The sequence below is a fragment of the Abramis brama genome, assembly GCF_963993115.1.
Source record: "Abramis brama genome assembly, chromosome: 1".
Lineage (NCBI taxonomy): Eukaryota > Metazoa > Chordata > Actinopteri > Cypriniformes > Leuciscidae > Abramis > Abramis brama.
In genome coordinates this window covers 66,521,300-66,549,284 of record NC_139963.1, presented here as the reverse complement: position 1 = coordinate 66,549,284, position 27,985 = coordinate 66,521,300, and the positions used below count along the sequence as shown (strand labels likewise).

The following is a 27,985-nucleotide window of genomic DNA, read 5'->3' as shown; positions in this document are numbered from 1 at the left end:
AGGTGGCGTAGTCGGAAATTATATCAATTTGAGTCAACCCACGCCCACTCCGCTACACTAACACAAACGAGGCCTATAGGTAACAAACAAATTAGCCACACTGTATTACCTGTCGAATTACCGTAACTGCACCGCGGACGCGAAAGGATCCAGAGCGGAAATGTGCCTCCGGCAACAAAGAGTAAGGGGTGTAAAAAGGGCACACCCCCTGCCTATATAGCATGCAGTTACGTCCTGACTTGTCCAGAGAGAGAGTAATTGAAACCATGGTGACCAATCAACCTGCTACAATAACTTATTAAGCTTGCTCAGTAGCTCAGCTGGAAGACCTTGGGTTCGAATCCCGTGAAAGACGAGTCATGATATAAGAGCTCTAAGTTCATAAATAATCTTAAACACCATGGCTACGATTACGTTTTCATGTCGCATTTGCTTTTGTTAACACTATCGGGTAGGTTTAGGGTATAGTGTAGGTGTACGTTATTTTAAAGCGTGATGGATCATTAATCTTTTAGCGCCACTCACCGGACATTTCAACTCAATACGTACAAATAATAATACGTACAAACTTCGACGTAATAAAACGTTGCCATATTAGCGTTCATCTGTTCTGGAATAAGACTAAACACACTTTTAGCGCCACTCACTGGACATTTCACTTTGAAACTGTTGTGAAACGTGCACAACACAACGTATTTTATCGTCTTGCAAAAATGTTGCCACAGGCACATTTTTCACATGAGCCAGGGTTGCAACATCGCATTTTACAGCAAATTAAATTCAGAATAGCCTTTAAACAGCTCCGTCTGTGTCACAGCACACAAAACCAGCTGACCGAGAATTATCCCCGTCAGAGCGGCTCGTGCCACTGCCAAATCCACCGGCCAAAGGGAAAATGACTGGCATTTGGTGTTTGTAGTGTTAATAAAGGAGTCTGGATCTGATCTATTTCTCAGGGCTGGAGAGAGTAAAGCAGAACATTATAATCCATGTGTAGAAACTCTTACTGAAGACATTTAATATCTGCTTTGCAGACGCTCATGAAGTGTGTGCAAATACTTTCTGTTTCACCAAACTGGAGCTGACGTTAATCATTTCAAAATACTTTGGGAAACTGCTAAAATAAAGAAGTGAGACTAACAGTAATTCTCTCGTGTGCAAAAGTAGCCAATAAACTGTTCAGATCAGATGTGTGTTGAGACAGTGTGGTCTACAGTATATGCACTTCTCACAAGTTTCACACGCACTTAAAGCAACACTTCACTGTGGCATCGTGTCACTAAACAGCAACTCTAGCAGAATTTAAACACTCATTTGATCAGATGAGAGGAAGTTACCAACCAGAGGAGGAGCTGATGATGTTTAAAGGGGGGGTACAATGGTGTTTCATGTATTCAGAGTTGTTTACAGTGTTAAAGAGATGGATTCTCATACTAAACATGTGCAAAGTTAAAAAAAAATATTTTGGACGAATAACAGAGAATTTTTGTACCGAAAATCTTACTTCCGGGTTGGTACAAGTTTCGGCTGTTTTTTTTTCGATCGTGGGGGACAGAAACAATGACTCTGGTAAGAGCAAAGGGGGTGGTGTGTGTATATTTGTGCATAATGACTGGTCAAACAATAGTATAATCCTAGATAGCCACTGTTCTCCGGACCTGGAATTCATGACTGTTAAATGCCGACCGTTCTTTTTACCGCGAGAGCCAACACCACAGCAATCATCAAGAAGGCACAGCAGCGCCTTCACTTCTTGAGAGTGTTAAAGAAGACCAACCTAAAGGAGAAGCTGCTGGAGAACTTCTATCGCTCTGCAGTGGAGAGCCTGCTGACATACTGTATCTCAGTATGGTACTGTAGCTGTACTGAGGCAGAGAGAAAGGGAATACAGCGGATCATTAACACCGCACAGAGAATCATTGGCTGCCCTCTTCCCTCTCTAAAGGACCTTTATAACTCCCGCTGCCTAAACAGAGCCCAGAACATTGGAAAAGACCACTCTCACCCTGGTTCCCACCTGTTTAAACTGCTGCCCTCTGGTAGGCGCTACAGATGCCTTAAGTCAAGGACAACATCATTAGATCAATATCGCTGTATCATCATCACTCTGACTACAACACTCCTGGATGAAGATGACAACAGAGAGTGGAGATTTTGGCTTACTCACAGAAATCAACTCGAGACCTCAGTCAGATACACTGTCAAGTATTCAGGTGAGAAAACAGTGTTAGAAGACCCTCATAATGTCAGTAACACTAAGGTCTATCAGTATCACTGAACCAGAACAAACTGAGGGAACAAAAGCTTCTTTGACTCTCACAGAAGAGTAACTCAAAGCATTGCTTCAAACTAATAAACTGCAGTGAAGTAACAGTCCAAAACGTGATGCTGGAAATAATAAAGGAATTTAAATTTGACAGCAAAAGTATTAACTTTTTATGTAATGTGATGATCAAAGTTTAAATATGAATGTCATATTGTACAGTATTAATCATCTGAACTAACATTCATCTTCACAGCTCAAGCTGATTCAACGACAGCAGTGAATCCAGTCCACATCACACACTCTCAGGATCCCTCAACTAGAAACACACACGTTTCTAAAGGTACGTCATCACTGTCTTTCTCACATCAGTGCTTTTCAGTGCATAATGCTAGAGTTATCTTCAGTGTTAACTCATCAAAATATGACTGTCATATTCTACAGTATGATTGTCACATTGAGTTGTTGTTTTAGTTTCATTTCATGGACTTTTATGGTGTGTCCCAATTAGCGTACTTATGCATATTCTAGGACATGTTTAGTATAAACAGTGAGAGTAGTGTGTTCATATAACACTCCGGTTCTTTCACTCAATTCTCCCAGAAAGCGTCACATGAAGACGATATGTTGAGCTCATCCATGCAGCGCATTCACTGTAGATCCATGAAAAACACCAAACAGACATAAAATACTGCTCATCCAGTCACAAAAAAGTATAAAAAAACATACATGTAAAAGTAAACAAAAACAAAACGCTCGGCAACAAGTTTAACATACAAAACTTCAGTTATTCATCAAGTCTGGGTGTCTTATGACCCCAGTATGAAATGAACTGATTCAAATATCCTTATATATATATATATATATATATATATATATATATATATATATATATATATATATATATATAATTCATTACATTTATATAGCGCTTTTCTCTGCACTCAAAGAAGGGGGGATCTCCTCAACCACCAGCAATGTGCAGCATCCACCTGGATGATGCGACGGCAGCCATATTGCGCCAGAACGCCCACCACACACCAGCTTACTGGTGGAGAGGAGACAGTGATGAAGCCAATCAGTATAGGGGGATGATTAGGAGGCCAGGATGGACAGAGGCCACTGGGCAAATTTGGCCAGGATGCCAGGGTTACACCCCTACTCTTTCGAAAGACATCCTGGGATTTTAAATGACCACAGAGAGTCAGGACCTCAGTTTTACGTCTCATCCGAAGGACAGTGCTCTTTGACAGTATAGTGTCCCCGTCACTATGGGGCATTAGGACCCACACAGACCACAGGGTGAGCACCCCCTGCTGGCCTCACTAACACCTCTTCCAGCAGCAACCTGGTTTTCTTAGGAGCTCTCCCATCCAGGTACTAACCAGGCTCAGCCCTGCTTAGCTTCAGTGGGCAACCAGCCTTGGGCTACAGGGTTACATGGCTATGTCTATATATTTGACCTTAAAGAACGTCTCAGTTATGTATGTAACCCTCGTTCCATGAGTAGGGAACGGAGACGTTCCGTCAGTGACGATGAAATGGGGGTTTCGCTTAGAATCACCTTTGAGTATTACAAAACGAGCCAATGGCAGTGGAAATGCCATGGGTCTGCAGAATTTGCATGCGTAACTCCGCCCTACCTCGTGGGTATATAAGGAAGTAAGCCACAACATGCAGATATGTTTCTTCACTGAGGAGCCGAGACTGAACTCTGGCGTTTCCAGCGGTACAGCAGAAGTGGCAGGAAGATGTAACGTCTCCGTTCCCTACTCAGGGAACGAGGGTTACATGCGTAACCGAGACTCTAAACACTAGACAAGAGAGTCCATTACCACCCTCTGGGTTACAAGGAAAGACTGAACATTTGGACACCATGGGCCCTATCTTGCACCCAGTGCAATTGACTTTGTACACCGACGCATGTTTCATTCCTATTTTGCACCCGCGCAAAGCGCGCTTTTCCCTCCACAGAAGCACGTCGCTAAACTAGGGAATGAACTTGCGCTCCCTGGGCGGTTCAGCGCAAAAAAGGAGGCGTGTTCCGGCGCAAACAATCCCTGGTGCTATTTTACTGTTCCATAAAACAATTGCGCCACTGGCCAGAAAAAACCTAGTCTAAAGTCAGTGGCGCGTTGCGCGTTGTTCATTATGCTATTTTAAGGGCGCATGCTTGACCATAATGTATTGCGTGCACAACGCGCATACACTTTGATTCTCTAATCTACACAGAAGCAGCAGTTTTCATTTTTGCAAATCATATTATTACAAACGATAGATAGATAGGTAGATAGATAGATAGATAGATACATAGATAATTTATTATAAAAGCATACATCTAGCTTACACATTTACCCACATTATTATATACCTGTTTAACCGAAGCTAATTTGGGTGTGTTTCTCCATCCCCAATGTCACTTCTCTCTCTTTTACAGCCGTGACGAGAGCGTTGCTCTCCTCGGCTGTGAACCGCTCCTGGCGCGCACCTGGCAAATCCGCCGTTATAATAGCAATATACCAAGGAAAAAGCGCGTCTGCTCTTAAAGGGAATGTGAGATGACGCTCTGATTGGTTTATTTCACGTTACGCCCAAACCACACCTATGAATAATGAAGCTACTTCAGACCAACCCCTTTTAGATTTGCGCCAGGCGCAAGAGTCATTTATCCCGCCTGGAAAATAGCAACAGCGCCGAGACCCGCCCACAAAGTTACTTGCGCTTTGCGCTTTGACACTTGCGTTTCAGATCGTTAAAACAGGGCCCCATGTTTCACAGTCTCTAGACACTTCCTCAATGTGGGATTGACTCTCTTTTGCAGCCTGTCTCTAGTGGCCAGTCGATGAATTGCAGTTTAAGTTACTTCTGTATCGGCTTCACAAGAGAGACCGGAAGGTTGCCGCCTTAAGGGTACATATCTTTTTTTCGGAGAGTGATTTCTATCAGGATGACTCTGAACCAGACAATGTGGAAACAGATGATTCAGAACAGGACTATGTCTTGGTCAGTATTACAGAAATCAGGAGTATGTTTGGCAGTAGCTGCTATTTTAAGAAAAACATTTTTTTTTTAATTTTCAATTTTTTTAAAAAGAAAGAAAAATAAAAAATATTGGGGACCTATGATGATAACAGCAATAACACTAGACAAGAGAGTCCATTACCACACTCTGAGCTACAAGGAAATGCTGAACATTTCGACACCATGTTTCACTTCCTCAAATCTGCTTCACAGCTTTATCAGCGCTTTAACCTATTCTGAGAACAGTACTTTTTATTGACGCAGAGCAGAGAAAGGTAAGCTAGCAGCGATGGGGTTAGGCTATGCTATGTTGAGGTTAAAAAAAATATCTTCCAAGTCATGGTAAAATAATGTAAGTGATTACATTGTAACTTAATAACATGAGGTTTAAAACATCAGTCATATATGTCTGTTTGGGTTTGATTAGACAGGGGAAAATATTAAAACATGCTGTAATGTTAAACTATTAACAGTTTATTTTACTTTGGAGGCAGACTCCCTTTTCTCTCCCGAAAGCTCTACTGTATCCTGGCGGAAAGGGGCAAGAACATCTAAAGCATCCCGGACTGCCTCATATTCCAGGGCTGTAGGAGGGGTGAGGTCAGTCTTTAGAGAGGTCAGGGCTGCCCCCACTGGCTCTCTCAGCTGACAGAGACGCTCCAGCATGTTATAAGTGCTGTTCCAGCGAGTGTCCACTTCAGTTATCATTTTCAGGACTGGTCTCCCCATCTGCTCCTGTACTTGGGCCAGTCTCTCTTTTGCTGTAGTGCTGGTTTGGAAATAGGTCACAAGTTTCCTACATTTGGATTGAAAGTCATTGAAGCTACTGATGACATCAAAAGATTTCCTCACAATAAGGTTTAGTGCATATCGCATGCCTAACATTCAATGATCTTACACATGCTATTATGTTGGCTGCAGCATCAGTTACCAGGCGCTTCACTTCATCCTTTATGCCCCACTCCTCCATGAGCTTGATATGTCCAGTAGTCCTCAGCAGAATGGCTCTTGGGGAAATGCTCTACACCTAGTAAAATAGTGCAGAGCTTGTCATTGTCATCTATAAAAGGGCAAGTTACTGCTAGGTAGGCATCCATGTTTAGGGATGTCCACATGTCCGAGGAAAGGCTTATAGCCGCAGCTTTCTGCAACTGCTCTCTGGCCTTCTCCTTAGCCTCCTTGTATTTATGATCAACCATGACCTTCAAAGCCTGTGGATAAAAATAAATGCAGCTACTCTTACTTTTAACTTGTTAAATAATGATGAACCACTTTATTAATCACATACCTTTCGAGTTGGGATAACATAAGTGGGATCCAACACATGCAGGAGCTCCCTAAACCCATCACCATCCACAATGGAAAAGGGTTGGGAGTCCGTGATGACCATGTTAACCAGGGCCTCTGTAGGAGCCTAAAATATTATTTAAATAATGTTTTTATTATTATTATTATTATTATTATAAATTACTTTGACTCCTGTGTGGATTGTTAGTAGTTTGTGCTTGCTCATGCAGTGCTCGATAATGCCTGAGCATGGAGGAGGTGTTATTGCTATATGTCAGCTCCTTCAGGCACAGCAAGCATTTCACCTTGACACATAAATGAATAGACATGGAATATAATACAGCCATATAGTGAGGATTATGTTAATATCAAGACAGAAATAATAATAATAATAATAATAATACACATACCTTATTGTGAGCAACCATTTCAAAATGCTCCCAGACAGGGCAGGATCTCCTCTTTCTTGCTGGCTCCATTACAAGGAAAAAGGTCACAAAAAGCAAACAAATCCAAAAGGGCAATCCAAGTCAAAAAGCAGTCCAGTCCAGATCCAAAAATCCAAAGCAATCCAAATAATCTTATCTAATTAATATAATACTATAAGATAGCTACTATAATTAATAATAACAATATACTATAACTAATCTAACCTGATATAATGTAATAATATACAGCCCTAACACATATATGACACAATAACGACGATGACACAACTCTCTAACTCTGACTCTCTGACTCTACAACTGCTTCTACTACTCCTGCAACACCCACAAGGAGGCGCGAGTTTCAAACCCCTTTTATCCGGAAGCGACACTCAGACCGAACTTCTACGTATTTGCATTTCTCAGATATAACAAAAGTCACAATTTATTAACAGACATACAGAAAATGACACCCAATTGTAAGTCTTAATTCTTCATCTGGGTAATCACACATTGAGCTGTAATCTTAAAAGAGAGAACACCAACTACAAGAAACAAAACAAACCCCCAAAAAACTAGTGGACACTCAAGGAGGACTGACCAGCCACTGGCGTGAGCCCACTCTATTTCCCCTGTAAAATTCACCAGAAAGAGACAAACACACACCACACGCACACACAGAGAGAAAAGATGTGCACACCACAGTGTACATGCAGCACCAACGGAGGGTATCCACCAAAGAGACCACACCCGCCTTCCAACCAGCACCCCTCAGTGATCCGCTAAAACAACAAAACAAGAATAAAACAAATTAGTTGGTTCTCAGAATAAAAGAATGCTCAGGAAACTGACCATTATAGTTTAAGCAGCCCCTATGTAGACTAATAACAGCATCAATACCCAGCCTTACCAGACGCGTCACAATATTAAATATGAATTTAATAAACAGACCTTAACCAACAAAACCAAAAGAAAGAAAAAGGTTACATATCCCAAAAAAGGAAAAAAGGGGGGAGGAAAGACAGCAGTGGCAAGTAAACTGGAAATCCTAAAGAAAACAAAATAAACAAATGTTACATCAGATAAATATAACATCACATAAACATAATAAACTACACAAATAAATATTGCCACTCCCCCAGCTACATCACTCCAAAAACACATACAACCCTACCGATGCTCTAGCGCATGGGTCACCAAACTAAGGCCCGCGGGCCGACTCAGGCCCGTCACCCCCTCTGCCCCCCACTATTTGAACCGGCCCTATTAGGCAATCCCGAAAAGTCGTCATGGCCTATTATATAAATTAAATATAAATAAAACTCGCGTGCAAATTAATTAATGCAATGCGGAACTACTGTTAGATACGCGGGTTCTTTAGGGAAACCTAATCTGTATCTCCGCCTTAGCTCTGAAGCTCTGAAGCAGGCTGCGTTGTAAAGATTGCAATGCTGGAATATGTTGAGAGAGAGGTGTGGGCGTGATCGAAAAGTGCAAAGTGTTTACTTATATTTGTGTGTGTGTGTGTGTGTGTGTGTGTGTGTGTGTATGTGTGTGAGTGAGTGAGTGAGTGAGTGAGGCGCGGGCGCGATCGAATAGTGGAAACATAAAAACATACTCGTCATTTAGTTTATGCAGGACATCATTCAAACTGCAAAGTGTTTAAGATACTGTTAATTAAAATTTTAAGGAAAACAAATATATTAATCTGAAATGTAGCAAATTAATTTTCAATTCATTCAGATACTATTACCAAACATATCTTAAGGTCTTTTTGTCTTTTTATTAATTTAATTAATAAACTAATTATATAAAACTTATGTCAGTGCACTACAAATAAACTGGTTCTATGCCTTTACCTTATTAATAAAACTTATTTAAAAAATACAAAGCTTAAGTAATTTATTTTCCTTTGGTGGGACAGCCTGAGACATGCACAAGCCTTCTGCATTTCTGTTTTGCTTTTCCCTCCATTGTACCGAACCGTGATGTATGAACCGAGGTATGAACCAAACCGTGACTTCTGTGTACCGTTCCACCCCTGATAGAGAGTGCAGAGTTTTCAAAGAACAGTGGACCAACGATTATTTTTAAAGTGAAGAATAACTTTAATTAAAACAAAGTGTGAAGACTCGATTACAACTTTTGCAAACCACTAGTAAAGATAAACAAATATGTGCCAGGAATCAAGTGTTGATATAGTAGTGTGGATATAGTAGTGGGGATGGCTGTGCCAGGCTAGTAACATCTACTACACAATGAGGCCTGCTGGTGGTCATTTTGGTCTGGGTCATACAATTCTATGTTATATAGCTGACCCGGCCCCCCCATCACAGTCAGGAACGATAATGTGGCCCCCAGAGAAAAAAGTTTGGTGACCCCTGCTCTGATGGGTTGAACAGCACCACAGCGCCATTTTCAATGGTCACTAACATACGTCCACCAGCCCCACGACCATCAGGGAGATCTAATCAGCCGAAAACAAATCCCTAAAAATTGGTAAAAGCAAGTCACAAATTTCAAACTAAATGAAAATCATTCTGACCTACCTCTCACTCAATATACAGCACACACACACAAGCGTGGGGGAAACAGCCTACGAACAAAAAATCCCTTAAAAGATAGTACTATCCGAACTTCACTTAGGGATAGTGATGTGACGCTCAGCATCGAGGCTTCGAAGCTTGTATCAAAAAAAAAAAACATCTCACACTGAAGCAGTGTATCCAAGCTTGATTCGTTTTGCCATAACCACGTGATCTGTGACGTCCAAAGCTTCTTTTCCACACACACTGCTTCATGTTCAGATTCAAAAATAGCGCGAACCCCTTGAGCAGGTTTCGAGTGTCATGCCCTTCGGTAGTAGTAAATAAAAAAAGAAATAGACTTAGCCCTCACACTGTTGAACAAGTCCTGTTCCTTAATAATAATTAAAAAAACTTTAATTTATTAAATACCCACAAAATAGTCTGAGTCTAGTCTAGTCTGAATAGACCCCTGAGTCTGCTACCCAGTTCACAAGCACTTCACCATTCCACAATAATGTTCTTTTATTTTGATTATATATGCCTACATGAGCCTTGCCTATGAACTCGTAGGATTAGGACTGAGGCTAAAGTTTATGTGAATAAGGCTGCATTTGTTGATCAAAGCAGATTCATAAGAACTGTTTCTGTACAAGTTAATTAGTCCCATTTATTAATATTTTTTTCATAAATTCATTCATACAGTTGTTTGTTCATACATTGTGTAAGAACTACATCAACACTAACACATGAATTATGAGGATTAATTGTATTGCTTTGTGGTTTACAGAGCACAAGGAGATTTATTAAATGAAACAATAAAAAAAAATAATGGATTGGTCTTCTGGGACAGAAAGGCAGCTTTTCCACCTTTTGACCACAAGATGTCGTTAGTGTGCAACGTGTTGAAAAGCTTCCAGTAATGAACCATTTTATGATACATTCAAGGGGAAAACCTCAGTGCTTCACAAAGCTTCATTTCACCATCACTACTTAGAGGCAACAATAAATACAGAATCAATAAACGGATCTATTTCTCAGGGCTGGAGAGAGTAAAGCAGAACATTATAATCCATGTGTAGAAACTCTTCCTGAAGACATTTAATATCTGCTTTACAGACGCTCATGAAGTGTGTGCAAATACTTTCTGTTTCACCAAACTGGAGCTGACGTTAATCATTTCAAAATACCTTAAAAACTGTTTTAGAATTAATTTTCTACAAGTTAGTCATGGATAGTGGAAACCTTTTCAGTAGCAAACTAATTTTTTTACTAATAATGCAATTGTTTTATTTCTAGATTTTAATGTCATGCTGGAAACTGCTAAAATAAAGAAGTGAGACTAACAGTAATTCTCGCATGTGCAAAAGTAGCCAATAAACTGTTCAGAGCAGATGTGTGTTGAGACAGTGTGTTCATTTATTTGATCAGATGAGAGGAAGTTACCAACCAGAGGAGGAGCTGATGATGTTTATAGAAAGAGCTGTAACTATATATAATGAAGAGAAAGACTGAAACCGAAAATGGCTGATAAGTGTGATCTGTGTCTGCTGGGACTGATCATTCTCTCTTCACTTCTCACAGGTAAAGAAATCTGTATTTTCTCTAAAGACACTGTAGGATTGAAAATAATCCAAGATATTTTAAATGAACAAAGACGTTTGCTTTACTGTTTTCCACCCCCTCTTTCTACCACAATGACCATTTGTAGTTCCTAAAGGCACAGAGGGGCTGATAGTGATCACTGTAGGCCAAGATGTGTGTACTTCAGGGGTCGATGAATTGTCACGCATTTAGTACCGTGGGGGAAGTTGTAATTATCTGATTGGTCAGTTTGAACGTTTCACATTTGGGTTTTAGTCACATGGTCAGGGAAAGGATAAAAGAAGATTGAAACTAATCTCTGCTCTCTCTCTCTCTCTCTCTCTCTCTCTCTCTCTCTCTCTCTGGTAACATTTTACAAAAATGCTGGGTACAATTAATGGTATAAGTTATTATCATCTTATACATCTATTTTGAACTATTTTAAGTATAACTATAACCATGTTGTCAATAAACCCTTTCAATTACAAATAATGTGCTAACTAGTTTTGATTTGGTATTGACTTGCTATATAGTATAATAGTGCTATCTATTGCAATACAATATCGTCACTCTCTATAGCAACGCTCTCCCACATATTAATCTATTGTAACTGCGCTTATTTCCGTCGTTGGTATAAGTGGCAGTGGGTGGAATAGACAAGAAATGTACAGTTTTCTACCATCTTGCTGACAATGTTTCTTTAGTCATTCATCAGTCTTGCAGTGGCGGTTCTAGACCATTTCAACTGGGGGGGCCAAGCTGGGGCCAGTTGTACTGTTAGAGGGGCCAGTTACACTTAGACCTTATTGTTGTCATATCATTTTATGCACTGCACTGTAGGCATTAACAGGCAAAATAACATGTTTACAGTCATTCAACAATGTATTTGCATTTCCATTATATTTTTTACATTTGCATTACATATTCAGAATCAGTCACATTAACTGTATTCTACGATTTTTGCGTTTTTTTGCAAAAAGATCAGCAAATTCATCTAGATTTAAGGCCTTTGCCCTCCTTGACTCAATACTTAGAACACATAAATTGTCATCTGACATTGTGGACCTGAGATAGGTTTTCACCAGCTTTAGTGCATACAATATAATATACAATTAAATTATGCTTATTTGAAATGTATTGTGCAGGCTAGGTATAAAAAATATAGGAAAAAACATGATAATATGAAACGCTTCAAAACAGAGCGCACAAAGCGCGTATGCGCATCGCGGGTGCAGCATGATGTGCTCAAAGCAACGTGGAGTCACAGTGTGTAGCGCTGCGCTGCACAAGTGCGCATTTAAAAGTTCACGGCACAAAGCGAAGAAAAGTCGAGCGCACAAATCCTAGTGTATATCCGTCCAACAGTTTATTGATAATTTGTTTCTTCACAGTTTTAAATTCCAGTTATTGTGCGTTTGATGCCGATTCATAGTCCTTGTGGTGTGATCAAGCACACGCGAGTCATTTAAAAACAGCAACAAACATAAAATACAAATACACAAAATAAAGTCATTTTATGCAAATCCACAGCCTTTTATTTACAGATCATGCATTATAATGTGAATATATCATATCATATTGGAGAGAGTTTTACCGTGCATCCTGCTGTAACCGGACGAGGCGCGCGCGCTGTTTGAATACTGAATGGGGAATGATTGACAGCCGCAGAGGAGGGAAAACGAGTTTCCATAAACTTTAATTTAATGATGTAAATAGACTTCTGTCCCTCACATTAAGCTATGGAATGGCTTCAGATGACTTTGTGAAATTATAATCAGACCCTCTCAGACCCAAGTCACCCAAACTGACGTGAAAAAGAGGCGCAGAAAAGCGCGCTGTTTGCATCCCTGTTTAAGTAAAAATACTCAGCACCATGAGTTTGTTGATCATATATTTTATCCTTTTTCAAACTGCCACAAACTAACAAACAGCCAGGTTCTAACGTTACACTTATACACAACATATTAACAACTTTACTCACCTCTATATTTCCTTCTTTGCTTGAACTAGGCTATAATATTCGCGCAAAACGTCCACCAACTTCTGAATAGAAAAAAAACCCTGCAGATCCGATTTAAGCAGTCCCTCTAGGGTTACATTTGTGTTCCGTGTTGCCACTGTCTAATAACGGATGTGAAAAACAACGATAGCAAAAAATAGTTTTGTAAAAATTATTTCACACTCCACATTTAGGGGGGCCACAAGGGGGTCCAAGCTTGTTGTCACAGGGGCACTGGCCCCCCCTGGCCCCCCTCTAGAACCGCCACTGCAGTCTTGCAGGAAATCCACCCTTACAACATTTAGTGGAATTAGTCTGGAAAGAGTTCATTTATTCTTGCACACATTCACGTTGTGATCTCAGAGTTGTGTATTGATACACACAGATCATACTGTATTATTCCTGATACTGGACATAGTGTCACTCAAACATCTGATGATGAAGAATTATCTTCATATTAAGAGTGTGTCAGTGATTTGAACAGCTCTCTGATAAAGACTAATAGTTTATTCTGGAGAGTGTGTTGTTTGCTTTAAGTGAGGGTAATGCTGTTTGTGGAGTTGTTTAATCCTCCTATGCTCAGATCCTCAGAGACTTAATGTCTTTTATCTTCAGTTGATTTAATCTTATGCTGAGTTCACACGGCACGATTTTAGCCCCGATTTTGTTACTGTCAAAATTCTGCAGTTTTTTTTACAGCAATGTTTTACAGTGTGCACTGTAACAAATGGCCACATTTTGACAGTAACATGCTGTTTTCCATTAAAACAGCAATACAACGTAGAAACAAATGCATTCTGGGAGATATTTGTCTTTTTTAAAACACACCCTATACCCTCATTCACTATTCCCTACATTAGTTCACTAATATAGTCCACTTGACTGAGTGAATAAAAACAAGTGAGTTAATTCAGACACTGATGAACACCTGCTGCTAACAAGCAGAATCACTGAAGGAAAGAGGAACAAGAAGAACAGAAAAAATATGAAATCAACTGAAGATAAAGACATTAAAAGGATTAAACAACTCCACAAACAGCATTACCAGCTTCACTCATTACTAACCAGACTGACTTTATATCTGTCAGACGTCTACAGACGTTATTATTGAAAGGCGACAGAGGTTTAGATCATGTGATGTCACCATGATGGTGATCAGTGTTTGCTTTAGTTGGGCTCTGGACACTTGACTTTTGAACATTAGTTTTTCTTTGGATAGCTTTGTCTTTAAATACATTTGCTACTGCAAAAAAGCTGAAAGAAAACAGGATCAGATGACAATGGCTGTTTTTTAATGGTCACAATCATCATCTAGTGGCACGGATCTCATTTATTGTCTAATGTATTTTATCAGCACAGTTTTTTACAGTGTGTATTTTAGTTTTTTGCTTTTTATGCTGGTATGTTTTATGATTTCATTTATTAACATATATCATAATGATCACTGAGATATACTGTGTTTCAGGAACCAGTGGAGTGGAGGATCATGTGTTCATCAGTTCTGGTGAAAATGTGCGTCTGTCCTGTAATAATGCTCTTTCTGACTGCAAATCAACTACATGGATCAACTCTAACAGATTCAGTCATTCAGTAGCAACAGTTGAACTGATTAAATTAGGGATAAAGAATAAAGACACAGAGAGACATGAGAGACTGAGTCTGGAGTCTGACTGCTCTCTGAACATCAAGAACGTCACAGAAGAAGATCATGGATTATACAGATGCAGACAAGATGACAGACAACATGCAGGATCTGATGCAGGATCTGATGCACATGTTTTTCTGCATGTTCTTCATGGTAAGTTTATGTTTATGTGGTCAATTTAAATGTCTCCCTTTAAACTCAGATGATGATTGAAGAGTCTGTAATTTGTGTTCAGTTTCAATGTCTCTATCATCATCATCATCATCATCTTCATCATCATCATCATCATCATCACAGACTGAGATCAGTCCAGGCCGCTCTGTGACTCTCTCCTGTCAGTTGTATTCATATACTGGACTCTCCTGTGATCATTTTGTCCGTTCTGAGGGATTTGAGCTGTTGTGGGTGAATCAGGCTGGTGTTGATCTGAAGACAGACTCCAGATATCAGATATTATCATCAGATCAGGATCACTGTATCATCACTCTGACTACAACACTCCTGAATGAAGATGACAACAGAGAGTGGAGATGTCAGCTTACTCACAGAAATCAACCCAAGACCTCAGTCAGATACACTGTCAAGTATTCAGGTGAGAAGACAGTGTTAGAAGACCCTCATAATGTCAGTAACACTAAGGTCTATCAGTATCACTGAACCAGAACAAACTGAGGGAACAAAAGCTTCTTTGACTCTCACAGAAGAGTAACTCAAAGCATTGCTTCAAACTAATGAACTGCAGTGAAGGAACAGTCCAAAACGTGATGCTGGAAATAATAAAGGAATTGAAACTTGACAACAAAAATATTATTTTTTTATGTAATGTGATGATCAAAGTTAAAATATGAATGTCATATTGTACAGTATTAATGATCTGAACTAACATTCATCTTTACAGCTCAAGCTGATTCAACGACAGCAGTGAATCCAGTCCACATCACACACTCTCAGGATCCCTCAACTATAAACACACACGTTTCTAAAGGTACATCATCACTGTCTTTCTCACATCAGTGCTTTTCAGTGCATAATGCTAGAGTTATCTTCAGTGTTAACTCATCAAAATATGACTGTCATATTCTACAGTATGATTGTCACATTGAGTTGTTGTTTTAGTTGTTTAAGCTCAGCTTTAGGAGGTGTTGTATTTTTATCCCGCTGTAACCTCTAGATCCTTCTAAAACATTCCCATAATCTGCTGCAATCAAACATTGCCCTGACCTGTAGATTACAGATGTAAGATGTGGATTCAGGGTCCTCGGCGGAGCCTCTAACCGGCTCAATCTTGAATTCGGATGCACTGGGCGTTTGCCAATATTAATATTTAATTACAAAAATAATGAATTATTGATAGGGAAAAATTACTCTTACACTTGCTTAAAACATTTTACGAATCACCACAACATGATGATTTATTTTTATTTAGAAAAGATTCAGAATAATACAAAGACAAATTCCAAAGGCAAAAGGCTTTTTAACCCAACCCTGTTCTGGGCCGCCTTCTAACTATGGGCTGTCATTATAGTACAGCCACTTCCCTTATAAGGTCAAACTTTGGACTTATCCTAGTCCTTCATTAACATATGCTTGCAGAAGCACATATTCAAAATATCTATTTTCTTTTCATACCTATTTTATGCAGCACACACACACAAAAGCGTTTTTCTATCACAGCCCTTTTGACCTTTCTCTAGTTTCACACATTTTCTATATCTGAGGCAAATTGTCATGATTCCTGTCTTGTGTTCCCCTTGTATTGTGTGGACTTTTGTCATCTCCTGTCCTGTGCCATGTTTTGTAGTCCCTTGTAGTTTTTCTTGTTTATTAGTCTCCAGGTGTTTCTGATTAGCCACGCCCCCTTGTTATCTTGTTTAGCTTGTTTGCCTCTGTATTTAAACCCTGTGTCTTGTTTCAGTGTTGGTGGGTTCTTGACTTTGTAATGTTGTTTGTTCTGTTCCTGAGTCCTGTTCCCTAGTCCTGCTTCCTCCTTTGTTTCAACCTGCATCGTTACACAAATGATGTTCACAGTTCCCCTTTAAAAATACATGTGGCCCTAACAACCTAAACATGTTGCACACACACACACACACACACACACACACACACACACACACACACACACACACACACACACCACCTCTAACAATAACCCTAAAGTTTGCAGGTCAAGTTCAAACTAGGCTTTAAGTAATTTGAGCTTGTCCTGCAAATTCAACACATGCTCTTTTGAGCCATCTATTTCATTTTCAACCATAAAACTGTTCTCAATGTGGATTATTTTCTTATTTAATCGTCCGACTCGTCTGATAATCTTTATTAACTGCTGTGCACGATGAATCAGTCTGTTCTTAGGGAGTTGAGCGTTAGTGGAAGATCTTCTCCAGTGCCTTTCTCTCCTTCTTCTCCGTCTTGAGAGCTCTCCTTGCATTGTCCCTCCGGAGGTGTTCAACTATAAGATCATCCATAAAAATCTCAACCTTGTCTGTTACATTAACATTTCTTATTTCTGGGTCATCTCCATCCGTTACATTCAAAGCATGCAGATAGTGTTTGATATATACCATTTCTGGGGATTTATCAGAAGAATTCATAATCATTTGTTCTCCAGTTCCAACATTTATTACAGAGGGGAAGAGACAGGGCAAGATAAAAACAAAGAGAAAAAGAGAGTGATGGAGATGAGGAGAGAGAATAATCTACTTCACACTGAAATGATTTTAAGCTGTTGTTATCCAATTTTTGGCCTTCAAAACATCTTAAAATGCACATATGTAGATCAGAAAAATCTAAACCGAACCCCCCGAACTGCCTCACATTTGGGACCTCAGTGATTATAAAACTCTGCCCTTATACTAATAAACAGCCGATATCCTAGTAATATGCATGTTAATAAGCAACTAGTTAATAGTGAGAATTAGAACCTAAACTAAAGTGTTACCGTTTTTAAATCATACACTTAGTGTTGTCACGGTACCAAAATTTCAGTATTCGGTACCAATACCAGTGAAAATCCACGGTTCTCGGTACCAATTTCGGTACCAGAGCTTAATTTAGATTAAATTTACATATATTAAAGTGTATATCGTGTTTTGTTTGACTTGACTGTACTTTTATTTAATCCAACACTGTGTTCATATTTAATTTTAAAAGTGCTTTTTAAACCTGCTAAGAGTTATCCAGCCAAGAATAAGCCTAGAACTGCTTTTCTGACGGACTGATATGAATGACATAAATAGGGATGCACCGATACTGATACTGTGCTCGTAAAACTACCCTGATACAACCGCACCTGATACCACTTTAGGGGCCGTTCACATATCGCAATTTTTTGCGCATGCAAAATCTTTATTTCAGATGTAGGCTATGCCGCGGCGAGATGAAAACGTCTCAACAGGTCATGTGACAAAAACCTTTCCGTAACAACATCGAAAGCTTGGCCGAACAGCTGATCATAGCTGTACAGGGCGGCTTTTTATTTTTCATCTCCATAAATATATCTAGTAGTAAAGCTAATGCAAGGGCTAGAAATAAATTCTTTGCTGAAACTTCCTCATCATCATGTTCGCACTGCTTTCTCCTTTCCACAAGCGCTTGCTCTCCCGTGGCGTCTGTCGTTGCTTTGCAACTAGGGATGTCCCGATCCGATCACGTGATCGGAAATCGGGCCCGATCACGTGTTTTCAGACTCGATCGGACTCGGACGTTACCTCCCGATCAGGACTCGGATATAGCTTATATGTATATATATTCTCATTATTTTTTAACCCATCTATAGTTATGCGGTGGCACAGAGTTCCGCAGGTTTCACACTGCACGCATTAGCAGAGCGTAAAGCAGCGCAGGAGCAGTGCATGGTGAGCAGGAGCAGGACACGCGCGTTTTGCTTTCACACTGGCACCGTTTGTCAGGCGCGGCTGAACCGCGGGTTGTGTACAGACAGAGTACTCTATAATGGATAAGTTGGCATTGCTTTATTTCGTTTTCAAATACATTTAAGAGAAAAGACTTGGTTCATCTTTGTTTTATTGTTCTGGCAACAAGTTTGTTTTTGGACATTTGTTTTCTTTTTAAATTGCTGTTGGTCATTTGATCGACTGTTTAAAACACAATAGATATCATCAATGCACTTTTTGGATAAAACTGCGGTGTATTTTGGCCATGATCAATGCATTGTCACTTTACAGTAATTCAGCGTAAGCGGCACAGCAAAAATAGACTCGGCGCCGAAACGATCGCGGCACTGCTCTGCTACGCGCTGCCGCGCCACCTCTGCGTGCGGTGTGAATGCTCTAATCTGCTAACATGGGCGGCGAAAAAAATACGCGCTGCACGCTCTGCTAACGCGTGCAGTGTGAAACCGGTGTAAGAGTTAGGAGTGCAGTTCCTAAAAGCATATTACTGGCTTTGCAAACACTGTGGCACTTTTATTTTTTATTTGTTTACATGCCTGCCGGGTATTTTAAGTTGAGGTGCTATTTGTTTATATATTAGACTTTTTTTATATTTACTGTTGCACTAAAGTCCAAAAGTGAAGAATTTATGTTATTTATTACTTGATTGTTCAAGCTACCTCACAGAAGTGCTCTGTTTGTTAACAGAGCTGTTGAATGTTAAAATAAGGTGAATTAAATAAAAAATAAGGAACATCCTGGATCTGTTTTTTCGCTCTTCTTTATTCTTTTTTTATGTATTATAGAAGTATCGGATCGGGACTCGGTATCGGTAGATACTCAAAATCAAATGACTCGGACTCGGGGGCAAAAAACCCTGATCGGGACATCCCTATTTGCAACCATGAACAAAGGCGCGCCTGGAAAAAGCACGTTCTCTTACGAGAGTCCTCTCGTACTGCGTTTTTATCAAAACGCTACGGGAAAAGTCTCTTTTCACGAAATACTGAAGCAAAAAATTATCCTTAATTTTCATACATGTAAAGCGCGTTGCAGCAGTACTGCCCTACAAAGGCAAAAGACCTTAAGTCGCTAGAGTGTGGAACTGAGAAAAATGACTTTAAAGATTTTTAGTTGTCCCGTCAAATTAATTATAGGTAGGACACTGGAAATCTGGCAAATAGATGTTTTAGTAATGGAAATAATATACATAAAAAAATCTTGAGCTCAAACTTGACTTTTGACCACTATTTTAAAGTTACTGTACTCTGCCTTTGTATTGTTAGCAAAAAGTGAGAAGTCATGCCAAGGCAAAAGGCAGTAACTTCCACATTCTCAATATTTGGTTGCTGATCACCATTAACAAAATCATTATAGTAACACCTGTATAAAATAGTGATCATGGCATTTATTTTGTATGATTTACAATTATTTATAGCCATCTACTTATTGCTATCATGGGCTTTGGTTGCATTCTGATGGCATTATTAATACATTTGACATGACAAAATACCTCCATAGATATATTAGTCCAGAATTGGCTCGACCGCGTTTAGGGCGGGGCTGAAGGCGTCGGCGAAGTTTTGGCACTCTGCCAGCTAGATGCATGAGTGTTTCAACCAGGTCCTGTACCCGAACTGAGTGAGGCGGGGCTTTAATTCTTGGTTGTATTCATCTGATACGGCAATGTGTAACGTTTTTCTGTCAACTCTGCATAATCCTTCGCGATCGATATTGCACGTTTGTCGACGGCGGGTTCAGACCATACCAAATGTTCTGACCGCAACTGTGCAGGACAAAGCTCTGAGGACATCAGAAGTTAGAGGGACTGATAAGCGTACAATCTGGTAGGTAGCATTATCTGATAGAACACCGGCACAGTAACTTCATATTGATGCGCGGCTAAACAAAGGCAGAGTACCGTAACTCCATTTCGAGCGTTCCAAAACAAAGCCAAAGAGCGGTAACTGATGTTACGGTGTTCTGCCTTTGTTTCTCATGGGCTTTTGGAAGTTACTGTTAAGACAATTCATTATTTTCTCGAATAAACAACGGAATTGATTCAAGATACTTATCCACATGATAAAGGAGGTCTTGAATGTGCCAAAAATATAAATAACTCATTTTCGACCAAAAACGAAGTTACGGTCTTTTGCCTTTGCACGGCAGAGTAGTCAGCTATGGCGAGACGGCTTGCTCGCTCATTGGCTGCTCTGCGGCAACTGCATAAGCCTATCGAGCGAGGCCTGAGGTGACGTCAGGCCAATGAGGGCGCTTCGCGCCCTCCTTGCCATTTCCTGCCGAGACGGGTGTGGCTAACCTCTATAAAAGGAGCTCGAAAAGGCTGATTCACTTGATTTTCATCTCTTCAGCGAAGCGCACGCATCGCTGGATCACGAGGAAGCAAGCGTCGTCTGAGGCAAGCACTTCAGCGGGACGAGCCACTTGAAGCCGCTGGCCTACGCCGCCTTCTACAGCCGTACCTGCTGCGCTTTCCGACGCATATCCTTTCATTATCCTTTTACTGTTCTTGTGTGTGTGTGTGTGTGTTCGCCTTGCGACACTCACCCCCTAAAAGAGCTGCGTCTTTTTAAAGATGCCTTCATGCGGCTCGTGCCGAGCCCCACTCACCGAGGGAGACCGCCATGTCATCTGCGTCTCCTGTCTGGGTGAGGACCATGCAGCGCTCGCGCTCGCTGACGGCGGCTGCCCTCACTGCGAGCTTTTGCCTATGGTGACTCTGCGGACTCGCCTGGCATTCTTCTCAGAGCCTGCATTCCCCGCCGCGCTGCCGCGCCGTAAGAAGCGCCGCTCGCAGCGGGTCCCGGAACCCGCTCCAGCCCGACTAAGCTCGCCGGTTCGCCCGCCTGCTTCACCGGCTTCTCCCGAATCACTTCCTGATGCTCAGCGTCCGCAGTCTGCCGCCGCTTCATCAGAGGAAGTCGGTTCCGAGGCCGCGTCGGGGGAAAAGGATTCCTGCTCTCTGCTAGCTTCAGGCAGCGAGGACTGGGCGAGCTCTGAGGATCTCGCACCTGCTGCCCGCAAGCCCACTACGAGAGCCAACATCGAGAGAGAGCTCATGCGAGTACTCGCGCTGGCCGCGGCGAGCCTCGGCCTCGAGTGGTCTGCTCCGGAGCTCCCCTCTCGCACCCGGCTGGATGGTAGCTTCCTCCCTGGTGAGCGCACTTCTCCGGATTCAAAGCCCGCTCCTTTTCTTCCTGAGCTGCATGAAGAAGTTGCGAAGGCCTGGAATGCGCCCTTCTCTGCGCGAACGCGCTCGTCTGTGTCACCAGCATTTTCCTCCCTGGATAATGCGAAAGACCGAGGCTACCTTTCACTTCCGCCGGTGGAACAGGCGATAGCAACCCACCTTTGCCCGCCCTCTGCTGGACGGCGGACTAAACCGGTGTTGCCTTCAAAAGCCTGCCGCATGACGTCGACGCTGCTCGCGCGAATTTTCTCCGCCGCTGGGCAGGCCGTGTCAGCGCTACACACCATGGCTACACTGCAGATATTTCAGGGTGATCTCCTCCGTAAGTTGGACGAGATGGGACCTGAGGCTATCTGCATCGCGGATTTGAGGAGCGCTTCAGATCTAACACTCCGCGCTACCAAGTCTGCTGCACAAGCCATGGGAAAGTGTATGGCTTCCGCCACTGTTGCTGAGAGGCATCTATGGCTGACGCTCACGGAGATGGCTGATTCCGAGCGCAACGCGTTTCTCGACGCCCCGCTGTCTTCCGCTGGCCTTTTCGGTTCTTCTCTCTCCGAGTTCGTGGAGAGATTTACTGAAGCCCAGAAAGCGTCTCAAGCCTTCAAGCACTTCCTCCCGAAGCGCTCTGGTTCTGCAGCGGGTCGTGAAAAACAGACTCCGCGGAGCTCTCAGCCTCAGCCCCCGCCTTCGGCCGCATCCTCACAGCAGCGACAGCAGCGCAGCTCCGGGCCCCGCTCTCGCTCTACCAGCCGACGCCCCGCTCCGCGCGGGCCGCGATCGAGGATTGTGGTGAAGCCGGAAGCCCCGAAGAAGTCCTAGCACGCCTAGGAAAGCGCAGGTGTGTGAGTCCCGCTGCGGCCGGTCTCTCACCCAAGCGCGCCGCTGTTTCAGTCCCAAGACTTGCGACTGTTCCAGCGTTTTCTGCAAGATGCAAGCCCGCTCAGCCGCCCGCTTGCCTGCACACAAAAGCCGTTTTTACGGCTACCCAGATATATCCCGAAAAGAGTGTATTTTCTGGTGTCCCGGCCACGGCCGATGGTGCTATAAGTGTAGTGTCGATGCCCACTCCTCAGTGCCCATCTCTACACACAAGCACAGCCCTACACTTAGGGCTCGCACACATAAAATCGACTCAGGTCGATTGCGCTTCCAACATAGTGAAAGTGCCCGCACAAACACTATGTCTCACAGACCACAGGCTCTCTGTAAAAACGAGACCTGTGCGCGCTCGCTCTGCTCAGTCAGACAGCGCGCCCAAAGCAGTGAATGTGCCCGCTTCCCGCCCACATTTACTCGCAGACATGAGTCCCACGGGACCCGCTCAGCCCTCCCTCACTCAGTCAAGCGCTGTAGTAAGGTCGAGGACGAGCGCTCTGCCCGCTGTAATAAGCGCGCCCCCCGCCTCGAATGCCACAGGCATAATGCCTGCGTTATTGCGCCCCGAAGCGCCTCTGTCGCACGGCGAGCAGAGCGCGCTTCGCATCCAGCCCTTAGCCAGCCATGCAGAAGCATGGGCAGTGCTTCCAGGGGTTTCGGACACGCCCGCTGCAGTTCTGGTTGAAAGCGCGAGTACCGCGCGGAGTGTGGGTGTCCGGCCGGTTACGCCTCAAGATCAATCAAAGCTGTGTGACAGCCCTGATACCTTGGTTGGCGGACGGCTGGTACCAATCAGGTGTAAGCCTGGGGACTTCCTCGAGAGTGAGGATGGTGTCGACAGATGCATCCACCTCGGGATGGGGAGCGCTGCTCGAGGGCAGACCGTTCTTCGGCCTGTGGTCGGAACGAGAAAAGCTCCAACACATCAACTGCCTGGAAATGCTGGCAGTGCACAACGCGCTGACGCGGTTTTGTCCCCATATCAAGGACCAACACGTCGTAGTCCGTTCGGACAACACGGCCGTGGTGTCCTATATAAATCGCCAGGGCGGTCTGAAATCCACATCCCTGTACAGGCTGGCGGAACGCCTCCTAATATGGGCTCAGCACAATTTGCGCTCGCTGAGAGCAGTGCATGTGCCTGGGCTCCAGAATGTGGGCCCAGACAGACTGTCCAGGAACAACATTCCCCTGGGCGAATGGTCTCTACACCCACAAACAGTCCGGCTGTTGTGGGAGAGATTCGGCAGAGCGGAGGTGGACCTATTCGCGTCCCGCGAAAACGCTCATTGCCCCGTATTCTTTTCCAAGAACCACAGCGCGCTGTCCCAGATGTGGCCGCGCTGCCCGTTATACGCTTTCCCCCCCGTCTCCCTCCTGCCACAGATGTTAGAGCGGGTCAGGGAAACAGAATGCCCAGTGCTGCTTGTAGCACCGTTCTGGAGGAACCAAGCATGGTTTCCAGTCCTGATGCAGCTAGCAGACTTCGCTCCATGGCCAGTGCCATTGAGGAGAGATCTCCTCTCGCAGGCCGGGGGCTCGATTTGGCACCCACACCCGGAGTTGTGGTCCCTTCATGCGTGGGCGCTCAACGGATATCCGTTGACCTCGCAGAGGGAGTGATAAATACCATCACTCAGGCCAGAGCGCCGTCGACTCGGCGGCTTTATGCCTCAAAGTGGTCGGTTTTCTCCGGCTGGTGTACAGCTCGGAGCCTATCACCTCTCGATTGTGAGGTGACGGAGGTTCTCTCCTTCCTACAGGAGCTGTTGGATAAGGGCAGATCCCCTTCCACGCTCAAAGTTTACGTGGCGGCTATTACAGCGTTCTCCGGAACAACGCTGGGTCAGTCACTAGGAAGGAACGATTTAGTCATCCGCTTCCTCAGGGGAGCTAGGAGGCTGAATCCACCCAGACCTCCTTCAGTTCCTATGTGGGACCTTTCTACAGTCTTGATGGCCATGAAAGGTGCCCCTTTCGAGCCTATCCAATCTATTAGCCTCAAACATTTGTCTTTCAAAACAGTGTTTTTGATGGCTCTCGCTTCGGTGAAGCGCATAGGCGACCTGCACACGCTCTCCGTGAGCCCAGCGTGCTTAGAGTTTGGACCTAATGACTCTAAAGTCATACTCAAACCTAAGCATGGCTATGTGCCAAAGTCCCTCAACACGCCGTTTCGGGCTCAGGTTATCTCCCTGTCTGCCCTGCCGGGGTCAAGTGAGGAAGGGGACTCAAGTTTTCTTTGCCCTGTTAGGGCTTTAAGAGCTTACGTATCCCGCTCCGCTGTCTTCAGACAGACTGAGCAGCTTTTTGTCTCGTTCAGTGGACGTTCCAAGGGAATGGCTGTTTCGAAACAGAGCTTATCCCTGTCTATGTGATGTCATATTCGCGTCTGCTGGCGCGACCATATAAGGACGGAGGGAATCCCCTCTTGTCTCTAGACTCTCTCTGTGAGGTCATGTTTACGTCTGCGGACGTTACAGTTTAGGGAATTAAGGTCCCCCATCCCTTATTCCCGGATTCTTTGTGAGTCTATCTGGTGATTATGCACTGTACATCTGGCTTAGCTTCCAGTGATCGGTGTTTTTATCCCAGCACGCACGGCGTTTTACAAGGGGTTCCCGTAGCGTTTTGATAAAAACGCAGTACGAGAGGACTCTCGTAAGAGAACGTACTCGGTTACTAACGTAACCTCGGTTCTCTCTAGAAGAGGGAACGAGTACTGCGTTCTCTGCCGTGCGTACGGTTCACTCTGGTTCGCTTCGGCGATGAAAATCAAGTGAATCAGCCTTTTCGAGCTCCTTTTATAGAGGTTAGCCACACCCGTCTCGGCGGGAAATGGCAAGGAGGGCGCGAAGCGCCCTCATTGGCCTGACGTCACCTCAGGCCTCGCTCGATAGGCTTATGCAGTTGCCGCAGAGCAGCCAATGAGCGAGCAAGCCGTCTCGCCATAGCTGACTACTGCTGCAACGCGCTTTACATGTATGAAAATTAAGGATAATTTTTTGCTTCAGTATTTCGTGAAAAGAGACTTTTCCCGTAGCGTTTTGATAAAAACGCAGTACTCGTTCCCTCTTCTAGAGAGAACCGAGGTTACGTTAGTAACCGAGTACGTTATGTGTAGGGTTGGGTATCGAGAACCAGTTCCATTTTAGAACCGGTAACAAATTTCCAAAAACCGGGTATTCGATAAGACGCACGCATTACGATTCCTCTTATCGATTCCTGACTATCCGTTATTTCAAATGTAGGCGCGCGGCAAGCACGTTCATAATAGAAGCGCCGTGGGTGCGACGAGCATACGGTACGTGGCGCTCGTTTTTGCAGGCGCGCCTATGCCTCGGCGAGATGAAAACATCTCAACTTTTCAGAATGGCGCAAGCGGTGCGCAGGTCAAGTGACAAAAAACAACCGACCTTTCTGTAACATCAAAAGCTCGGCTGAACAGCTGATCATAGCTGAACAGGGCGGGTTTTTATTTCTCATCTCCATAAATAGTAGCCTAGTCACGGGAGCGCAAGCGCTTGTGGAAAGAAGGAGAAAGTGGCGCGGCCGTGCTTTTCCATGCATTTTTAGACGCGATATGTGAACGGTCCCTAATTCAGGAATCTATGTGGCTTAAAATCATTTTTGTTTTGTTTAAAATGGAGATTACATACATCAGACAACTACTCAGAATAACATGTTTAGTCTAATAGTCTATTTTTAAAAAAAACTAGTTTGAATAATTAATTCAAACACTAATTAATTCAGTGTCTCATAAATAGCCTACTTGTTTGATGAATGAATGATTCACCGTTTTTGAACAAATCTCTCGAGTCTTCTTCAATAATTCAATGAAAAAAACAGTCGATTTTTGCCACCTACTGCTGGAGTAATAATGTAATCAACACCTTTATATGAAGAGACTCCTTTCACTTTAGCCATTTTATTGGTTATTGCTTAAAATGGGCAAGAATAAAAGGTAGAAATATTTATTCTTCAAGTATTTGCCCTTTTTTCTCCCTCCAAAAAATATTGAAATCGGAAACAAGAATCGATAAGAACCGGATTCGATAAGCAGAATCGGAATCGCTAAAAATGAAACGATACCCAACCCTAGTTATGTGGCTCTTTCCTCCTTTCTTGTCGACGAGTGGATTCAGAGCCACCGCATCAGTAGCGCCGCCGGTCGCCATGTCTCAGTGTTTTTATGAAGAGGACACAACTGTGTACCTTTTGGACTGCGCATCAAGAACCGGATTAATCCGGTACTTCGGTACCACCGGTACTTAAGAAAAGCTGGTACCATAACGGTTTAATTTTTTTAGTACCAACTTGGTACCGAAGTACCGGGTCTTTTGACAACACTACATACACTCATTGGGAGCTGAGCCCCGCTAAAATGAAAATCCTGTGTGAAGCTTGAGTATTATGTGATGATGATGTTGTGTATATGTGGCATTATGTGTTGAACTGAACTAACAGACGTGATCCACAGATCCAGGAGAAACTTTAGTCTGTGTGACTGCTGGATCATTATACAGAGGTACGACACGTTCATTTATACTGACAGCTTTATAACATTAAACTATCAGTCAGTCTGTAAAAGCTTCATCAATAACTGTTGATAGTTGAATACCCTTGACTTCAGTCATGTACAGTTTCTCTTCTTCCTCTCATGTTTCCTGCAGTGATTGCGATTATTGTTGAGATCGCAGTGTTTGCTGCTCCTACTGTGATTCTTCTTCAGATCATCTGTGCAAGAAGAGCTGGTGAGTTTTGAGCCGCACACAATCTGATGATTCATCATGATAAAAACACATACGAGAGGTCAGTCAATGCTTTTATTTTGCAGGGAGGAAGGACTCGAAGCACCCAGAGGAAATAGAGATGCCGACAATATTACAATAAAATACTGATGAGTTTTGAGCGAATCTGCAGCAATATTTACAATAGCAAAAACTTACAGAGGATTGTTCATTGTTTTATTTTCTTCTTCTCAGAAAACAGAGAAAAACTCTGATCACAATGAAGAAATAGTGACACCAAGTTTAGATTAAATTTTATTGTGCTTCATATGTAAACTGCTTTAAATATAATATTAATACAGTAATGGACAGACTCAGACTGTATAATCTCTCTCTGTTCTGTGTGATGGAGCTGACTTGGTGATTCTTGTATCTTGTCTGTTCATTCCTGTTTTTAGCATCTTTTTTCTACATTTTGAATGAATAATGCTAATTTTCTTAATAAAACCTCTGCAATTGTGTTTAA

General features: G+C 42.8%; 1 protein-coding gene across 1 annotated transcript; it reads left to right on the top strand.

Moving 5' to 3' along the window:
• Positions 1-43: 43 nt before the first annotated feature.
• On the top strand, positions 44-27,985 carry LOC311078735 (uncharacterized protein). Its single transcript, XM_084107717.1, has 9 exons — positions 44-2,213; positions 2,520-2,606; positions 10,953-11,105; positions 14,570-14,902; positions 14,985-15,341; positions 15,648-15,734; positions 27,210-27,257; positions 27,403-27,483; positions 27,567-27,985. The coding sequence occupies exons 3-9, from the start codon at positions 11,045-11,047 to the stop codon at positions 27,620-27,622; spliced, it is 1,023 nt and encodes a 340-aa protein (XP_083963843.1). The 5' UTR covers positions 44-2,213; positions 2,520-2,606; positions 10,953-11,044; the 3' UTR covers positions 27,623-27,985.

Bases quoted from the DNA above. Each gene is read 5' to 3' on its own strand.
- LOC311078735 (XM_084107717.1), top strand. From the start codon at position 11,045: ATGGCTGATAAGTGTGATCTGTGTCTGCTGGGACTGATCATTCTCTCT. The intron at 15,342-15,647 runs GTGAGAAGACAG...TCATCTTTACAG, and splicing joins ATACACTGTCAAGTATTCAG to CTCAAGCTGATTCAACGACA. The intron at 27,484-27,566 runs GTGAGTTTTGAG...TTTATTTTGCAG, and splicing joins CATCTGTGCAAGAAGAGCTG to GGAGGAAGGACTCGAAGCAC.